An 18,393-nucleotide genomic window follows, 5' to 3' on the forward strand; every position below is an offset into this window, starting at 1 on the left:
CGGCCTCTTGTACGGGGGCACAATATGACAGACCCCCTGCAGGAACGTGCGCACCTTAGAAAGACGTGCTAGACGCTTCTGAAAAAACACGGATAGTGCCGAAACTTGCCCTTTAAGAGAGCTGAGCGACAAGCCCTTTTCTAACCCCGATTGCAGGAAGGAAAGAAACGTGGGCAATGCAAATGGCCAGGGAGACACTCCCTGAGCAGAGCACCAGGATAAGAAAATCTTCCACGTTCTGTGGTAGATCTTAGCAGAAGTCGACTTTCTAGCTTGTCTCATTGTGGCTACGACTCTTTGAGATAATCCTGCGGATGCTAGGATCCAGGACTCAATGGCCACACAGTCAGGTTCAGGGCCGCAGAATTCTGATGGAAAAACGGCCCTTGGGACAGTAAGTCTGGTCGGTCTGGCAGTGACCACGGTCGGCCGACAGTGAGATGCCACAGATCCGGATACCACGACCTCCTCGGCCAGTCTGGGGCAACGAGTATGACGCGGCTGCACTCGGATCTGATCTTGCGAAGCACTCTGGGCAAGAGTGCCAGAGGTGGGAAGACGTATGGGAGCTGGAACTGCGACCAATCTTGAACCAAGGCGTCTGCCGCCAGAGCTCTTTGATCGCGCGACCTCGCCATGAATGCCGGGACCTTGTTGTTGTGCCGGGACGCCATGAGGTCGACGTCCGGCACTCCCCAGCGGCGACAGATTTCCTGAAACACGTCCGGGTGAAGGGACCATTCCCCTGCGTCCATGCCCTGGCGACTGAGGAAGTCTGCTTCCCAGTTTTCTACGCCCGGGATGTGAACCGCGGATATGGTGGATGCTGTGTCCTCCACCCACATTAGAATGCGCCGGACTTCTTGGAAGGCTTGCCGACTGCGCGTCCCTCCTTGGTGGTTGATGTATGCCACCGCTGTGGAGTTGTCCGATTGGATTCGGATCTGCTTTCCTTCCAGCCACTGTTGGAAGGCTAGTAGGGCAAGATACACTGCCCTGATTTCCAGAACATTGATCTGAAGGGTGGACTCCTGCGGAGTCCACTTCCCCTGAGCCCTGTGGTGGAGAAACACTGCTCCCCACCCTGACAGACTCGCATCTGTCGTGACTACTGCCCAGGATGGGGGCAGGAAGGATCTTCCCTGAGACAATGAGGTGGGAAGGAGCCACCATTGTAGAGAGTCCTTGGCCGTCTGAGAAGAAGGGAATTTTGTACTTACCGTAAATTCCTTTTCTTCTAGCTCTTATTGGGAGACCCAGACAATTGGGTGTATAGCTACTGCCTCCGGAGGTCACACAAAGTATTACACTAAAAAGTGTAAGGCCCCTCCCCTTCTGGCTATACACCCCCCGTGGGATCACGGGCTTACTCAGTTTTAGTGCCAAAGCAAGAAGGAGGAAAGCCAATAACTGGTTTAAACAAATTCACTCCGAATAACATCGGAGAACTGCAAACCGTTCAACATGAATAACATGTGTACCCGCAACAAACCAAGAATCCCGAAGGACAACAGGGCGGGTGCTGGGTCTCCCAATAAGAGCTAGAAGAAAAGGAATTTACGGTAAGTACAAAATTCCCTTCTTCTTCAGCGCTCTATTGGGAGACCCAGACAATTGGGACGTTCAAAAGCTGTCCCTGGGTGGGTAAATAAATACCTCTTGATAGGGCTGCAAGACAGCGCTCCCCTACGGGGAGGCCACTGCCGCCTGCAGTACTCTTCTACCTAGGCCGGCATCCGCCGAAGCATAGGTATGCACCTGATAATGTTTGGTGAAAATGTGCAGACTCGACCAGGTAGCTGCCTGGCACACCTGTTGAGCCGTAGCCTGGTGGCGTAATGCCCAGGACACACCCACGGCTCTGGTTGAATGGGCCTTCAGCCCTGATGGAACCGGAAGCTCAGCAGAACGGTAGGCTTCAAGAATTGGTTCTTTGAGCCATCGAGCCATGTTGGCTTTAGAAGCCTGCAATCCCTTGCGCGTACCAGCGACAAGGACAAACAGTGCATCAGATCGGCGCATAGGCGCCGTGCGGGAAAAGTAGATTCTGAGTCCTCTGACCAGATCTAACAAATGTAAACCCGTTTCAAACCGGTGAGTCGGATGAGGACAAAATGAAGGTAATGATATATCCTGATTAAGCTGAAACGCGGATACTACCTTAGGGAGAAACTCCTGAATGGAGCGCAACACTACCTAGTCCTGGTGAAACACCAGGAAGGGAGCCTGATATGACAGAGCTGCCAGCTCATACACTCGCCGAAGAAACGTGATCGCCCTAGAAAAGCCACTTTCTGTGACAGGCGAGAAAGGGGAAACTCCCATCAGAGGCTCGAAAGGCGGCTTCTGGAGAGCAACGAGTACCTCGTTCAGATCCCATGGATCTAACGGCCGCTCGTACGGGGGCACAATATGACACTCCCTGTAGCAACGTGCGCACCTTAGGAAGACGTGCTAGACGCTTCTGAAACAACACGGATAGTGCCGAGACTTGCCCTTAAAGGGAGCCGAGCGACCAACCGTTTTCCCGACCAGAGTGCAGGAGGGCAGGCAAAGTAGGCAAAGCCGATGGCCAGGGATACACTCCCTGAGCAAAACACCAAGATAAGAATATCGTCCACGAGTTGTGGAATATCTTGGCAAACCGCGGCTGGCGAGCCCGTCTCATTGTGACCCTGACGTAATGCTCACAGTCGACTGACGGTGAGATGCCACAGATCTCGGTACCACAACCTCCTCGGCCAGTCTGGGGCGACGAGAATAGTGCGGCAGCAATCGGAAGCTGGAACTGCGACCAATCTTGAGCCAAGGCGCCTGTCGCCAGAGCTCCCGCCATGAAAATCGAGACCTTGTAGTTGCCGAGACGCCATGATGTCGACGTCCGTCCTCATCCCGCGGCTACCGATTTCTTGAAGCCAAACGGGAGCAGGTCCCATTCCCCTGCGTCCACGTCCTCGCGACTGAGGAAGACTTGCTTCCTAGTGTTGTACGTCCGGAATGTGTACGCCACCTGTGGATAGTCCGACTGAATTCGGTTCTGATTGCATTCCAGCCACTGCAGGAAAGCTTGCAGTGCAAGATACACTGCCCAGAGCTCTAGACCACTGAGTTGAAGAGTGGACTCCTCTGAAGACGGTCTTTGACCGTCTGTGAAAGGGGGACGTTACTGTGTAGGAACATCGACTTCCTTCCCCTTAGCGAAGAATCTTCTAATGATGCGGACGCAGATGAAACTGCGTGAAAAAGCTCGCCTCTGGATGAGGCGCCTCCTTGAAGGAGAGACTGCACCCTCGTCTGTAGTGAACGCTGTTTGTCCAGCGGAATTCACTATCACTGAGAGAGTGTGAAAACTCTATGCCAAGATATGCCAGCGATTGGGTTCAACTTAGAAGAAGTCAAAGACCTCCCCGAAACTCTGGGAAGGGTCCAGCGCCATGTTCAGGTTGTGTTGGCATGCTTCTAAAAGAGAGTGCCTTGACAAGTAGATTGTCCAAGAAAGGGATCACAGAGTGACCGTAAGAGCGCGGGACTGCTCCCACTGCTGCCATGAACTTGGTGAAAAACCCGTGGGGCTGTCGCCAGCCGAAGGGTAGGGCTACAAAACGAAATATGCCCGTAGCCAACGCCGGTGCCTTGGAGCAATCGGCACGTGGAGATAAGCATCCTAATGTCTATGGATGTTAGGAAAAACTCTTTGAGACAGTGAGGCAATGACGGAGCGGAGTGATTCCCTCCGGAACCGCCTGGTTGTCACGTGCTTGTTAAGCAGTTTAAATTCCAGAACGGGACGGAAGGAGCCGTCCTATCTTGGCACCACGACCAGGTCGAAGCAAAAGGCGTAACTGGTTCCTGAAGAGGAACAGGGATTACCACTCGTCCTGCCTGCAGAAGAGCCTCGTCTCGGTCGGAGAGGTAGTTTGAGACAAACTGACTCTCTCTCACCGGCCTTTGACCTGTGGTAGGTAAATGTCGCTAAAGCGGGGGAGTCTGCTCCCCGCGGTTGCGGAGTGAGAAGGCTGAAAATTATGAGAAAAAAACGCTTTGGTAGCGATTCCTCCGGCTGCCTTCCCCGGGCGTACTTGAGCCTGCTAGGAATCTATGCCCTTCTGGGCCTTTTGAGTCGTTTTGGACAGTTGAATGAATTCATTCAACCCTTACCAACAGACTATCACTAGATAAAGGCAACCTGGTTAAGCACTTTGTTGGAAGAAGCATCTGATCCAATCTGTTAACCACTAGGCTCTGCGTAAAAAATACGGAGATGGCCGATGCCACCGCCGTCCGGCTCGTAGAGTCTCGGACAGCCTTAACAGCATGGTTCGCCATGCGGCGATTGCGAGATTACAGACGCTGCTGAGACCGAGATGTACCGGTGACAGCGTCCCTCTGCGCAACACTATCTGAAATAGCTTGGAGTGCCTTCACGGCTGCGACTGCCGGAGCAACCGACCTGCCGATAGCTTCATAGACAGATTGCGGCCAGAACCTATCTATCTGTCAATGGCATTTTGACGTGAAGCCCCATCCACCACTACAACTATAGATCCAGCTGCAAGCCTGGAGATCGGGAGATCCACATTTGGACCTGGGCTAGCGCTTGTCCAATCAGGGAGGAGAGTGTCTCATTAATACGGTCGGAGAACGCTTATCGTGAAAAGCGTTGCGTTTCTGGACTGCATCTCTAGGATCAGAGGGCCAGACGAGTACGCAATTGCTTGCGATATTAGAAAAGAGATCTCCCCTGCTGTGAAGCTGACTCTTTCACTGATGGAGTCGAGGGCTATTCCCAGCGAGCCTGCTTAGGCCCTCTTGAACTGACGTCCGTGTCGGAGCCTGCCCCCTGGGACGCGTGAAAACCACCCTGGAGCCTTGAGCTGCTCCTCAAATCATGGTGGCCAGGGGCATTGCAACTATATTGCCCAAGGTCTGCGTGGGCTGCCAGACTGTAAGATGTCAGCCATAGTCACAGCCAATATAACAGCGTAAAGAAACTGCAATTTCGTCCCTGTCTCTGGGCAGGAAGCACAGGTGGTTCTTTTAACCACATATAGCCGAAAACCCCGGTCAAGCAATTGCCCGCACTGGGGTCCTAGACTCGTATTACATGCAGTACAAGCAACATATAAAGTCCTCATTGGCCTTTTCTTTTTCTGCTGTTGTTGTCTAGCTATCTAAGTGCATAGCCTAGGATAGCGACCGTACAGTAAATAATCATACAAGCATGAAGTACAAATACACACTTCAGCTCATGTAGTACACGCAGCATTGAAAACTTGTGGCTTGGCACATTAGCTCTTCTGCTGCTGTTGTCTATTTATCCAGGAGCTTGAGACAAGGATAGCGACATACAGTGAACGTATAGCATTCAAGCACGAAGTACAAGTAAACACTTCAGCACCTGTAGTACCCGCAGCATTGAAAACTTGTGGCTTGGCACATTAGCTCTTCTGCTGCTATTGTCTATATATCTAGGAGTATGAGACAAGGATAGCGACATACAGTGAATGTATAGCATACAAGCCTGAAGTACAAGTAAACACTTCAGCACATGTAGTACACGCAGCATTGAAACTTGTGGCTTAGCACATTAGGCCTTCTGCTGCTATTGTCTATATATCTAGGAGTATGAGACAAGGATAGCGACATACAGTGAATGTATCGCATACAAACATGACAGTAAACACTGCCAGCACATGCAAATGCAGCAGCCTTGCAAGCTGGTGCCTTGGCACCACTGCTCTACTGCTGCTGTTGTCTAGTTAACTAGGAGCATGAGGCAAGGATAGCGACATACAGGAAATGTATAGCAGACAAGCATGACAGAAAAACACTGCAGTACAAGCAAATCAAGCAGCATTGAGAGCCTGTGCCTTGGCAGCGTTGCCTTACTGCTGCTATTGTCTGTTTAACTAGGTGCATTAGCCAAGAAAAACGACATATAGTGCATGTATAGCATGACAATAAACCCAATTGCAGCACCTGCAAACGAAGCGGCAATGAAAGCTTGTGCCTTGGCACTTTGCTGTTGCCAAATCTGCCAACAAACACTGCAGACTAATCATTGAACACTTGTCTAGCCATCTAGGAGAGTATGCCCAGAATAGCGACAGTACAGTGCTGCATCGCATATCCGCACACAGTTCAAAAGCCCACTTCAGTATTAGTGGGACCAGTACTGCCTATCGCCCGCCCAGCGCGAGTATGAGGTCGCTCAAAAACCTGTGCCTGGTTCCGTTCTCCCAGAGTGGAAACCATAATGGCTGCCGGCTTCTCTTCCACGTCCTGTGCAGAGGGGCGGGCCGTGGGCGAGCCCCAGCCAAGAGCGGGAACCCGGCATCTCACTGTGTTCAGTGAGAGGGGGCTGGAGAATGCAAAGCAGACTCCAGCTCCCTGCGCTGAGATCTGTACAGCGTCCCGCCCCTCCTCTGACTGGCAGGGCTGGGGGCGGGAACGAAGCGGTGCCAGGCCTCAGAAGCCGGGGACTAAAGTTACAGGCGCCCCCGCCGTAAAAGCGCGGTCGGCGCCAAGTCCCCGGCGCACTACAAGTCACATCAGCGCCGCCGCCGTATGAGCGGTCGGCGCAAGTTCCTAAACATGACCCGTCGCTCAGCCATGGCTGCAGCAACATAAGCCCATCACTAATGTCCCCGGCGCACTATAACGCCCAGCAAGCCCGGAGCGTGCTGTGCTTGCCGGAGACACCGAGTACCTGACCGATGCAGGGCCTTGTCCCTGATAGTACTCGTGCTCCACATCCATCAGGTTCTTCTGGGTCTGTGGATGGAGCCCGGCCTCAGGGCTTGGAGGCCGACAGATCCCACTTCCACAGGGCCCTCCAAGGGGATGTGGAAGGAAAACAGCATGTGGGGCTCCGGCCTCTGTACCAGCAATAGGTACCTCAACCTTGCAACACCATCTGGTGAGAAGGGAGCATGCTGGGGACACTATATGTGTCCTCTTTTCTTCCATCCGAGATAGTCAGCAGCTACTGCTGACTATACAATGTGGAGCTATGCGTGGATGTATGACCTCCTTCGCACACAAAGCTAAAACTGAGTAAGCCCGTGATCCCACGGGGGGTGTATAGCCAGAAGGGGAGGGGCCTTACACTTTTTAGTGTAATACTTTGTGTGACCTCCGGAGGCAGTAGCTATACACCCAATTGTCTGGGTCTCCCAATAGAGCGCTGAAGAAAGAGAGACTTTCCTGTCCAGGGACGTTGACTTCCCGTCCCATTGGCGGAGAATGTCCCATTGAAGTGGGCGCAGATGAAACTGCGCAAAGGGAACTGCTTCCATGGCTGCCACCATCTTCCCTAGGAAATGCATGAGGCGCCGCAAGGGATGCAACTGTCCCTGAAGGAGAGATTGCACCCCTGTCTGTAGTGACCGCTGCTTGTTCAGCGGAAGCTTCACTATCGCTGCTAGAGTATGAAACTCCATGCCAAGATACGTTAGTGATTGAGTCGGTGATAGGATCGACTTTGGAAAGTTGATGATCCATCCGAAAGACTGTAGCGTCTCCAGCGTAGCATTCAGGCTGCGCTGACATGCCTCTTGAGAGGGAGCCTTGACCAGTAAATCGTCTAGGTAAGGGATCACCGAGTGTCCCTGAGAGTGCAAAACTGCTACCACCGCCGCCATGACCTTGGTGAAGACCCGTGGGGCTGTCGCCAGACCAAATGGCAGAGCTACGAACTGAAAATGGTCGTCTCCTATCACAAAACGTAGAAAACGTTGATGTTCTGTAGCAATTGGCACGTGGAGATAAGCATCTTTGATGTCTATTGAGGCAAGGAAGTCTCCTCTGGACATTGAGGCAATGACAGAACGCAGGGTTTCCATCCGGAACCTCCTGGCGTGCACATGTTTGTTGAGCCGTTTTAGGTCCAGAACAGGACGGAACGAGCCGTCCTTTTTTGGAACCACAAAGAGATTGGAGTAAAACCCTTGCCCTTGTTCCTGAGGAGGGACTGGGATCACCACTCCTTCCGCTCTTAGGGATTCTACCGCCTGCAGCAGAGCATCTGCTCGGTCTGGATGTGGGAAGGTTCTGAAGAACCGAGCTGGAGGACGAGAATTGAACTCGATTCTGTACCCGCGAGACAAAATGTCTGTCACCCACCGGTCCTTGACCTGTGACATCCAAATGTCGTAAAAGCGGGAGAGCCTGCCCCCGACCGGAGATGCGGAGGGAGGGGGCTGGAAGTCATGAGGAAGCCGCTTTGGAAGCGGTACCTCCATTTGCTTTCTTGGGGCGTGTGTGAGCCCGCCACGAATCTGAGTTTCTTTGCGTCCTCTGAGTCCCTTTGGACGAGGTAAATGGTGTCTTGTCCGAACCTCGAAAGGACGGAAACCTCTGCTGCCACTTTTTCTGCTGAGGTTTGCTTGTTCTGGGCTGTGGTAAAGAGGAGTCTTTACCCTTGGACTGCTTAATGATGTCAGCCAATGGCTCGCCAAACAGTCTATCTCTAGATAAAGGCAAACTGGTTAAACATTTTTTGGAACCAGCATCTGCTTTCCAGTCCTTTAACCACAAGGCTCTGCGCAAAACTACCGAATTGGCGGACGCCATTGAGGTGCGACTGGTAGATTCTAGGACCGCATTGATAGCGTAAGACGCAAACGCCGACATCTGCGTGGTAAGGGACGCCACTTGCGGCACTGCTGGATGTATGATAGCATCCACTTTTGCTAAGCCAGCTGAAATAGCCTGGAGTGCCCATACGGCTGCGAATGCCGGAGCAAACGACGCGCCGATAGCTTCATAGACAGATTTTAACCAAAGGTCCATCTGTCTGTCATTGGCATCTTTAAGTGAAGCGCCATCCTCCACTGCAACTATGGACCTAGCTGCAAGTTTTGAAATCGGGGGGTCGACCTTTGGACACTGTGTCCAGCGCTTGACCACCTCCGGGGGGAAAGGGAAACGTGTATCTTTAGATCGTTTAGAGAAACGCCTTTCTGGGTGAGCGTCGTGCTTCTGGATTGACTCTCTGAAGTCAGAGTGATCCAAGAAAGCACTCAATTTACGCTTGGGATAGAGGAAACGAAACTTTTCCTGCTCCGCAGCCGCCTCTTCTGCTGAAGGGGCTGGGGGAGAAATATCCAACAGCCTATTGATGGCTGAGATAAGGTCGTTTACCATGGCGTCCCCATCAGGGGTATCCAGGTTGAGAGGGGTTCCAGGAGTGGATTCCTGATCACTCTCCTCAGACACATCACAGGGAGACTGATTGCGCTGAGACCCTGAGCAGTGTGATGACGTTGAGGGTCTTTCCCAGCGAGCCCGCTTAGGGTGGCTGGGGCTATCATCTGAGCCATAATCCTCAGCTTGTGAAGCCGGGGACCCCCCTGTAGGCTGGATTAATTCCAAGTGAGGGGGACCTGAGGACAGAGGCCTCGCCGTGCCCAAAGACTGAGTCCCATGCATAGATTGCAAGGCGTCAAGGATTTTTGTCATAGTCACAGACATTTTATCCGCAAAAACTGCAAAGTCTGTCCCTGACACCGGGGCAGGACTTACAAGCGTCTCAGCCTGGGACACTACCTCTCCTGACTGCGGCTGGCGAAGCAGCACCGGATCTGAGCATTGCACACAATGGGGGTCTTTGGAACCTGCTGGTAGAGCAGCCCCACATGCAGCACACGCAGTGTACACAGCCCTAGCCTTGGCAGCCTTGCGTTTTGAGGATGACATGTTGCTGCTTCCTCAGAGCGATCTGGGATATGCAGCCAGAAGCGACCTCACAGTGCAAGAAATACAATATCTATATATCTGTACACAGTACACCGATACACAGTGAGGCACTAGAGGGACCAGCACAGAAAAACCGCTTACCGCCCGCTTAAAAAGCGGGTGTGAGGTCGCAAGATAGCCCCCCAGTCCAGGTCTCCCAGAGCCTTGCGTCCTTCCTCCAGCCAGGCTGCATGTAATGGCTGCCGGCGTCCCGAGAGAGGAAGGGGGGCGGGCCCTGGGCGTTCCTGGCCAAGAGCGGGAAGCCTGCTTCCCTCTGTGCCAAGTGAGAGGGCTGGAGCATGTAAATCAGGCTCCAGCCCTCGTCGCTGCTAGCGAACAGCGTCTCTCCCCTACCCTGATTGACAGGGTGGGGGCGGGAACGAATCGGAGCTGCCGGCGTCCTAGGCCCAAAAAGCCGGGGACTAAATTTATAAACGCCGCCGCCGTAAAAGCGCGGTCGGCGTGTCCCCGGCGCACCACAAGTCACAGCAGCGCCGCCCGGTCCAGAGGGGGTCGGCGCTGCGTTCCCACAACACAAAGTCCCCCAGTAAACTGTAGGGACACTAACTCCAACGTTACGGTCCCCGGCGCACTACAACACCCAGCCAGCCCGGAGTGTGTCTGTGCCTGCCGGGGACACAGAGTACCTGTATGATGCAGGGCCCTGTCCCTGATCGTACCCCTGCTCCGTCTCCATCAGGTTCTAATGGGTCTGTGGATGGAGCCCGGCGTCAGAGCTGAGAGGCCGGCAGGATCCCACTTCCACAGAGCCCTACAAGGGGATGTGGAAGGAAAACAGCATGTGGGGCTCCAGCCCTGTACCAGCAATAGGTACCTCAACCTTACAACACCATCCAGGGGTGAGAAGGGAGCATGCTGGGGGCACTATATGTGCCCTCTTTTCTTCCATCCGAAATAGTCAGCAGCTACTGCTGACTAAAATCTGTGGAGCCATGCGTGGATGTCTGACCTCCTTCGCACACAAAGCTAAAACTGGGGAACCCGTGATACACGGGGGGGGTATAGCCAGAGGGGGAGGGGCCTTGCACTTTTGGTGTAGTGCTTTGTGTGGCCTCCGGAGGGCAGTAGCTATACCCCAATCGTCTGGGTCTCCCAATAGAGCGCTGAAGAAAGTCTGTTTCTTCTTCAAGTCAGAAAATTCTAATCTGGGGCCTTTTTTGCGAGAGGGTGTTGGTGGTGAACTATTCAGTCTATCACCTACCCTAACTCCCTTAGAGAATGGGATGCCTGGAAATTTTTCTCTAATCAGAAAAAAGTAAAAAAAAAAATAATAATTTCAGTAAGCATAGTTGTCTCACCTGTCTCCGGAAGGACAAAAGGCTGTTTCTTCTTTGGCTCAGAAGAACCTAATTTGGGAACTTCTTTACGAGAAGGTGTTGGTGGTGGACTAGTTGGGGGTGGGATCTGAGTGACCGGAGGCTGAGGGTAAAGTTGCTTTGAGACTTTTCGTACAGTAGGAGGCTGCTTCACCTCGTTGGTAAGTGCAGGCTGGTTCTCCTCCTCAGGTATCTCCTCTACAACCTTCTTAGGAGGATCACTCTTTTTTGGAGGTGAAGGAGGAGAAACGGGAGGTTCTTCCGTGACAGGAGATGGGGTAATTGTTTCTGTTGCTACAAGAGTCTTGGAAACGGGTTCTACTGTAGGCTTCACAGCGACAACCTCCTTCTTTTCAGCCATTCTGGATTTCTTCTCTTTTCTTTTTGCAGCTTTAAAAAAAGAAGAAATCAGATAAGAGGATATTGGGTACTCACCGTAAAATCCCTTTCTCTGAGACTTCATTGGGGAACACAAGAAACCATGGTGTATGCTGCCACGAGGAGGCCGAGACTAGGCAATAAAAGAGTTAGCTCCTCCTAAGCATGGTACATTCATCGACTGACAAAAAGCAAATCAGTTAGTGAAGAAGCAATAGTAAAACAAAAATGAAGCCGAGAACAACAAAAAAGAGAATTTTGTTACTTACCGTAAATTCTTTTTCTTATAGTTCCGTATTGGGAGACCCAGACCATGGGTGTTTAGATTCAGCCTCCGGAGGACACACAAAGTACTACACTTAAAAGTGTAGCTCCTCCCTCTGAGCTTATACACCCCCTGACGAGCAGACTTAGCCAGTTTAGTGCAAAAGCTGAAGGAGAATAGCCACCCACAAGTAAAAACAGAGCAAGAACCGGAACAACCGGAGACTCTGTCAACAACAACAGCCGGTGAAAAACAAGCGGAACAAGAAATTGCCAACAGGCAACAGGGAGGGAGCTGGGTCTCCCAATACGGAACTATAAGAAAAAGAATTTACGGTAAGTAAACAAAATTCTCTTTTTCTTTATCGTTCCTATGGGAGACCCAGACCATGGGACGTCTCAAAGCAGTCCATGGGTGGGAAATAAACAGAAAAACTAAGAAGTAGGCAGAACCTAACTTCACAAATGGGTGACAGCCGCCTGAAGGATGCGTCTGCCCAAGCTCGCATCTGCTGAAGCATGAGCATGCACTTGGTAGTGCTTTGAAAAGGTATGCAGGCTAGTCCAAGTGGCAGCCTGACAGACTTGCTGAGCCGTAGCCTGGTGCCTGAAAGCCCAAGAGGCACCGACAGCTCTGGTCGAGTGTGCCTTGATCCCCGGCGGGGGAGGCACCTGAGAACACTGGTAGGCGTCCGAAATGGTCGACCTAATCCAACGGGCTAAGGTCGGCTTAGAAGCAGAGAGGCCCTTGCGCCGACCTGTGGTTAGCACAAAAAGAGAGGTGCACCGCCTAAGAGCAGCGGTGCGAGACAGATAGATCCGGAGAGCACGCACCAGATCCAGAGTATGCAGCGCTTTTTCAAAGCGATGAACAGGAGCCGGACAAAAGGAAGGTAGGGTAATGTCCTGGTTAAGGTGGAAAGGAGAGACCACCTTAGGAAGAAAGTTCGGAGTCGGACGGAGAACCACCTTGTCTTGATGAAAAACCAAAAAAGGTGACTCCGAAGAGAGCGCAACCAAATCGGAGACTCTCCTGAGGGAAGTTATGGCCACTAGAAAGACCACTTTCTGTGAAAGACGAAACAAAGAAACCTCCCTAAGAGGCTCAAAGGGGGGTTTCTGCAAAACCGTGAGAACCAAATTGAGGTCCCAGGGATCCAAGGGCCGCCGGTAAGGCGGAATGATGTGAGACGCGCCCTGCATGAAGGTGCGGACCTGAGCCAGCCGGGCGAGACGCCGCTGGAACAGCACTGACAGAGCTGAGACTTGTACCTTGAGAGAGATGAGGGACAGCCTCAGCTGCAGACCGGACTGTAGAAAGGACAGAAGGGTCGGCAAGGAGAATGGCCAAGGAGGATGGCCGGAAGAGCGACACCAGGACAGGAAAATTTTCCAAGTCCTGTGATAGATCTTGGCGGAGGAAGACTTACGGGCCCGAGTCATAGTGGAGATGACTTCAGGAGGAATACCAGAAGCCGTCAAGATCCAGGACTCAAGAGCCACGCCGTCAATTTGAGAGCCGCAGAATTCAGGCGGAAAAACGGACCTTGTGAGAGAAGGTCTGGACGGTCCGGAAGATGCCACGGCACCTCTACGGACAGATGGAGCAGGTCTGGGTACCAAGCTCGCCTGGGCCAGTCCGGAGCAATGAGGATGACTCGACGGCCCTCCATTCTGATCTTGCGCAGGACTCTGGGCAAGAGAGCTAGAGGGGGAAACACGTAGGACAGACGAAACTGGGACCAGTCTTGAACCAGAGCGTCCGCGGCGAATGCCTGAGGATTGTGGGAGCGAGCCACGTAAACGGGAACTTTGTTGTTGTGACGAGATGCCATTAGGTCCACGTCCGGAGTGCCCCATTTGCGGCAGATTGACTGAAAAACTGCCAGGTGCAGGGACCACTCGCCACTGTCCACGGTTTGACGGCTGAGATAATCTGCCTCCCAGTTTTCCAAGCCTGGGATGTGGACTGCGGATATGGTGGACTTGGAGTCCTCCGCCCATTGAAGGATGCGTTGTACCTCCAACATTGCCAGGCGGCTGCGTATCCCGCCTTGGTGATTGATGTAGGCAACCGCTGTCGCGTTGTCTGATTGGACTCGGATGTGCCTGCCCGCCAGCAGATGGTGAAAAGCTAGGAGAGCCAGAAGCACGGCTCTGGTTTCCAGCACATTGATCGAAAGGGCTGACTCGGACGGAGTCCAAGTGTCCTGCGCTAAGTGGTGGAGACATACCGCTCCCCAGCCGGATAGACTGGCATCCGTGGTGAGGATCACCCAGGACGGGGCCAGAAAGGAGCGCCCCTGGGACAGAGAGAGGGGCCGAAGCCACCACTGAAGAGAGCTCCTGGTCTGTGGCGACAGAGCCACTAACCTGTGCAAGGAGAAAGGTCGCTTGTCACAACAGCGGAGAATGTCCAGCTGCAGGGGACGCAGATGGAACTGGGCAAAGGGAACAGCCTCCATTGACGCCACCATTTGACCCAGCACCTGCATCAGGCGCCTGAGGGAATAACGGCGGGGCCTCAGCAGAGAGCGCACCGCCAGTTGGAGGGACTGCTATTTGACTAAGGGCAGCTTCACAAGTGCCGGCAAAGTCTCGAACTGCATCCCTAGGTACGTGAGACTCTGGGTCGGAGTCAAAGTGGATTTGGGAAGATTGACAAGCCACCCGAATTGGGCTAGAGTGGCGAGAGTGAGCGAGACACTCCGCTGACAGTCCACGCTGGATGAAGCCTTGACTAGAAGGTCGTCCAGGTAAGGGATCACTGCCAACCCCTGTAGGTGCAGGACCGCAATCACTGCTGCCATGACCTTGGTGAATACCCGAGGAGCTGTGACCAACCCGAAGGGGAGAGCCACGAATTGGAAATGTTCCTCTCCGATTGCAAAACGTAGCCAACGCTGGAGTGAAACTGCAATTGGCACATGCAGATAGGCATCTCTGATGTCGATGGATGCCAGGAAATCCCCTTGGGTCATTGAGGCAATGACTGATCGCAGAGACTCCATGCGAAAATGCCGCACCTGAACATGCTTGTTGAGAAGCTTGAGATCCAGGATGGGCCGGAAGGAACCGTCCTTTTTGGGGACTAGGAAGAGATTTGAGTAGAAACCTCTGAACCGTTCCCGGGCGGGAACCGGTACAATTACTCCGTTGGCCTGCAAGGATGCCACGGCCTGAGAGAAGGCGGCGACCTTGGAGCAGGGGGGAGTTGACAGAAAAAATCTGTTTGGCGGGCTGGAAGAGAATTCTATCCTGTAGCCGTGGGAGATGATATCCCTCACCCACTGATCGGAGACGTGTTGAAACCACGCGTCGCCAAAGTGGGAGAGCCTGCCACCGACTAAGGACGTTGCTGGCGCGGACAGATAGTCACGAGGAGGCTGCCTTGGCGGCAGCACCTCCTGCGGTCTTTTGTGGACGCGCTTTTGGGCGCCAGTTGGATTTCTGGTCCTTGGCTGAGTTAGTGGACGAGGCCGAGGGCATAGAGGACGACCAGTTGGAGGAACGAAAGGAACGAAACCTCGACTGAATCCTGCCCTGGACAGGTTTCCTGGTTTTGGTTTGTGGCATGGAAGTACTCTTCCCGCCAGTAGCTTCCTTAATAATTTCATCCAGCTGTTCACCGAACAGCCGGGACCCAGCAAAAGGGAGTCCAGCAAGGTACTTCTTTGAAGAAGCATCTGCCTTCCACTCTCGAAGCCACAAGATCCTGCGGATAGCGAGGGAATTAGCCGAAGCCACCGCAGTGCGGTGAGAAGCCTCCAGCATGGCAGACATGGCATAGGATGAAAAAGCTGAAGCTTGGGAAGTTAAGGTAACCATTTCGGGCATAGATTCCCTGGCGAGGGAATGCATGCCCTCTAGAGAAGCAGAGATGGCTTTGAGAGCCCACACTGCTGCAAAAGTCGGGGAGAACGAGGCCCCCGCCGCTTCATATACGGATTTGGCCAGAAGGTCAATCTGGCGGTCAGTGGAATCCTTAAGAAAGGTGCCATCAGCCACCGATACAACGGTCCGGGCTGAGAGTCTAGACACCGGGGGGTCTACCTTTGGGGAATGAGCCCACTCCTTGACCACCTCAGGTGGAAAGGGAAAGCGGTCATCAGAACCTCACTTTGGGAAGCGTTTGTCAGGACAGGCCCTGGGCTTGGTCACAGCGGCCTGAAAACTGGAGTGGTTAAAGAACACACTCCTTGCTCTCTTAGGCGAGGTAAACTGGTGCTCCTCTGCCAGAGAGGGTTGCTCCTCTGATACTGGCAGATTGAGATCCAGTACAGAATTAATGGACGCAATCAAATCACTAACATCTGAGTCACTTTCGGACAGATCAATGGGGTACATGGAGTTAACCTCCGAGCCCCCCGTAAAGGCATCCTCCTCGTCCTGCGAGTCAGCTCCTGAATTAGAGCCGCGGGACGAGGAAGGAGAGGGAGCCCTGCGTCTCTTCTTAGAAGGACGGGGTCTGGGACCAGATGATGAATCCTCAGTGAGCTCCGGTCCTGAGAGACCCCTAGCAGCAGAGGCACCCTGTGAAAGGGGCTGATGCATGTTCAGCAAAGTCCTGGACAGAAGTCCCATGGAGTCAGCAAAAGACTGGGAGATAGACCTAGAAAAGGATTCTACCCAAGCCGGGGGTTCAGCCACAGGAGCAGGAGCAGCCTGAGAGACCACTGGGGGTGAGACTCCAGGCTGAGGCACCGCCAGGTTAGAGCAGGCATCACAATGTGGGAATATGCTCGGTTCAGGCAGCAGGAGCTTACATGCAGTGCATACTGAATAAAGCTTTGGAGCCTTGCTCCTCGTGTGAGACATGCTGCTGGAGTGGGGGCTCTGCCAGAGAATGAACCCCAGAGAGTATAATCAGAGGTCCACAACCGGAGACCGGTTGTGGCTTACCAGACCGCTGGAGCGGTGTTGTGTGCCCTCCAGATCCCGAAGCCCGGACCCCCAAGCACAGCACCTCAGCAGAGATGCTGCAGACCAGCGCTGCAATGACTGATTGCAGTAGAGAACGCTGAGAAAATGGCCGCCGGAGCGATGAGAGGGGGCGGGACTTGCTTGAGGAGCGGGATCTGGAGGGCCATAGAGACCTACAGGGGAGGGGACACACACTGCAGTGGGGAGTGTCCCTCCCCTGTGTAGAACGGCCGCCGGGCGGAGCCGAGCCTGTCCCTCTGCATGAGTGACATGCGAGGGCAGTGAAACCGAAACTAGGCCTCCGGCGAAATGTCATAAAACACAATCAGCACACTCTCCCACAACAATAAAGTACAGGGACCCCCAATATATAAACGTCTCAGGTACTTAGCTTGCTGAGACGCAGGGCTCCAAGTCCCTGGGGATGAGTGCTCCGGTCCAGCAGGGTCCTGAAGGGCTGCGGATGGAGACCGGTCTCCTGCCAAGCATGGAGACCGTGCTGGCTCCCACTTCAAGCCAGAGCCCAGGAGGGATGGTGAAGGAGCACGGCATGTAAGGCTCCAGCCTTGGAATCAACCTTAACAACACCGCCGACACAGTGGGGTGAGAAGGGACATGCCGGGAGTCCAGACTTGGACCCGCTTTTCTTCAAACTCTTTGAAAAAATCAAAAATCAGATGAGAATGCATGTGTGGATGTATGCCTCCTGAACACAAAGCGATAAACTGGCTAAGTCTGCTCGTCAGGGGGTGTATAAGCTCAGAGGGAGGAGCTACACTTTTAAGTGTAGTACTTTGTGTGTCCTCCGGAGGCAGAAGCTAAACACCCATGGTCTGGGTCTCCCATAGGAACGATAAAGAAAAACGTTATACAAGGATGGGAGCTGTGCCCCTCCAATGAAGGATCTGCGAAAGGGATTTTACGGTGAGTACCTAAAATCCTCTTGTCTCATTTGCTTCATTGGTGGACACAGGAAACCATGGAACGTCCAACAGCAGTCCCTGTTCATTCTGAATGATGTCGGGAATGCCCTACCTGTAGCAGATTTGACTAAAGACCTCCAGATTCAGAGACCATTTGCTTGAGGAAATCCCTTTGCAACTTACGAAGTTGGCGGCCCAGTTGTCAATGCAATCCTCTGCTCAGCCCATGAGAGGATACGAGAAACTTCCACCGCTACTGACTTGCTCCGGGTTCTGCCTTAGTGACTGATGAATACCACGGCTGTGGCGTTATCAGACTAAATGCGCACAGGATTGCCCAACACACGGTTCTGCCAGTGACAAAGGGAAAGATAAATGGTCCTGAGCTCTAAGATGCTAATGGGGAGGGAGGACTTCTGGGGTTCCCAGCATCCCTGCACCATGAATTGGTGAAACACAGCGCCCCATCCGAAGAGACTAGCATCGGTTGTCAGGATCAGCCAATGCAACGGAAGAAAGGATTGCCATTGATGAAAGAAGGGATAAAAATGCATGGTGCGTCTCTTGGCTAGAGGACACTTGGGTTTTAGCTGGAAAAGAAAAGTACTCTTTCCGGCGGTAGCATCGGATATAATCTGATCCAATTTTGTTCCAAAAAGATGTAAACCCTGAAAGAAGGGAATTTTGTTTACTTACCGTAAATTCCTTTTCTTCTAGCTCTAATTGGGAGACCCAGACAATTGGGTGTATAGGCTATGCCTCCGGAGGCCGCACAAAGTACTACACTTAAAAGTGTTAGGCCCCTCCCCTTCTGCCAATACACCCCCCGT

The 18,393-nt window shown here is 53.0% G+C and overlaps 1 protein-coding gene across 3 annotated transcripts in view; it reads right to left on the reverse strand.

The window, feature by feature from the left end:
• Positions 1-18,393, reverse strand: part of KMT2A (lysine methyltransferase 2A) — a 387,559-nt gene that overhangs the window by 250,863 nt on the left and 118,303 nt on the right. For all 3 annotated transcript variants that reach the window (XM_075328635.1, XM_075328633.1, XM_075328634.1), the window contains exon 7: positions 11,058-11,465. In XM_075328635.1, coding sequence (XP_075184750.1) covers positions 11,058-11,465 — 408 coding nt within the window. The remainder of the gene's footprint in view (positions 1-11,057; positions 11,466-18,393) is intronic.

This window comes from Anomaloglossus baeobatrachus, chromosome 11, assembly GCF_048569485.1.
Source record: "Anomaloglossus baeobatrachus isolate aAnoBae1 chromosome 11, aAnoBae1.hap1, whole genome shotgun sequence".
NCBI classification, from domain to species: Eukaryota; Metazoa; Chordata; class Amphibia; order Anura; family Aromobatidae; genus Anomaloglossus; species Anomaloglossus baeobatrachus.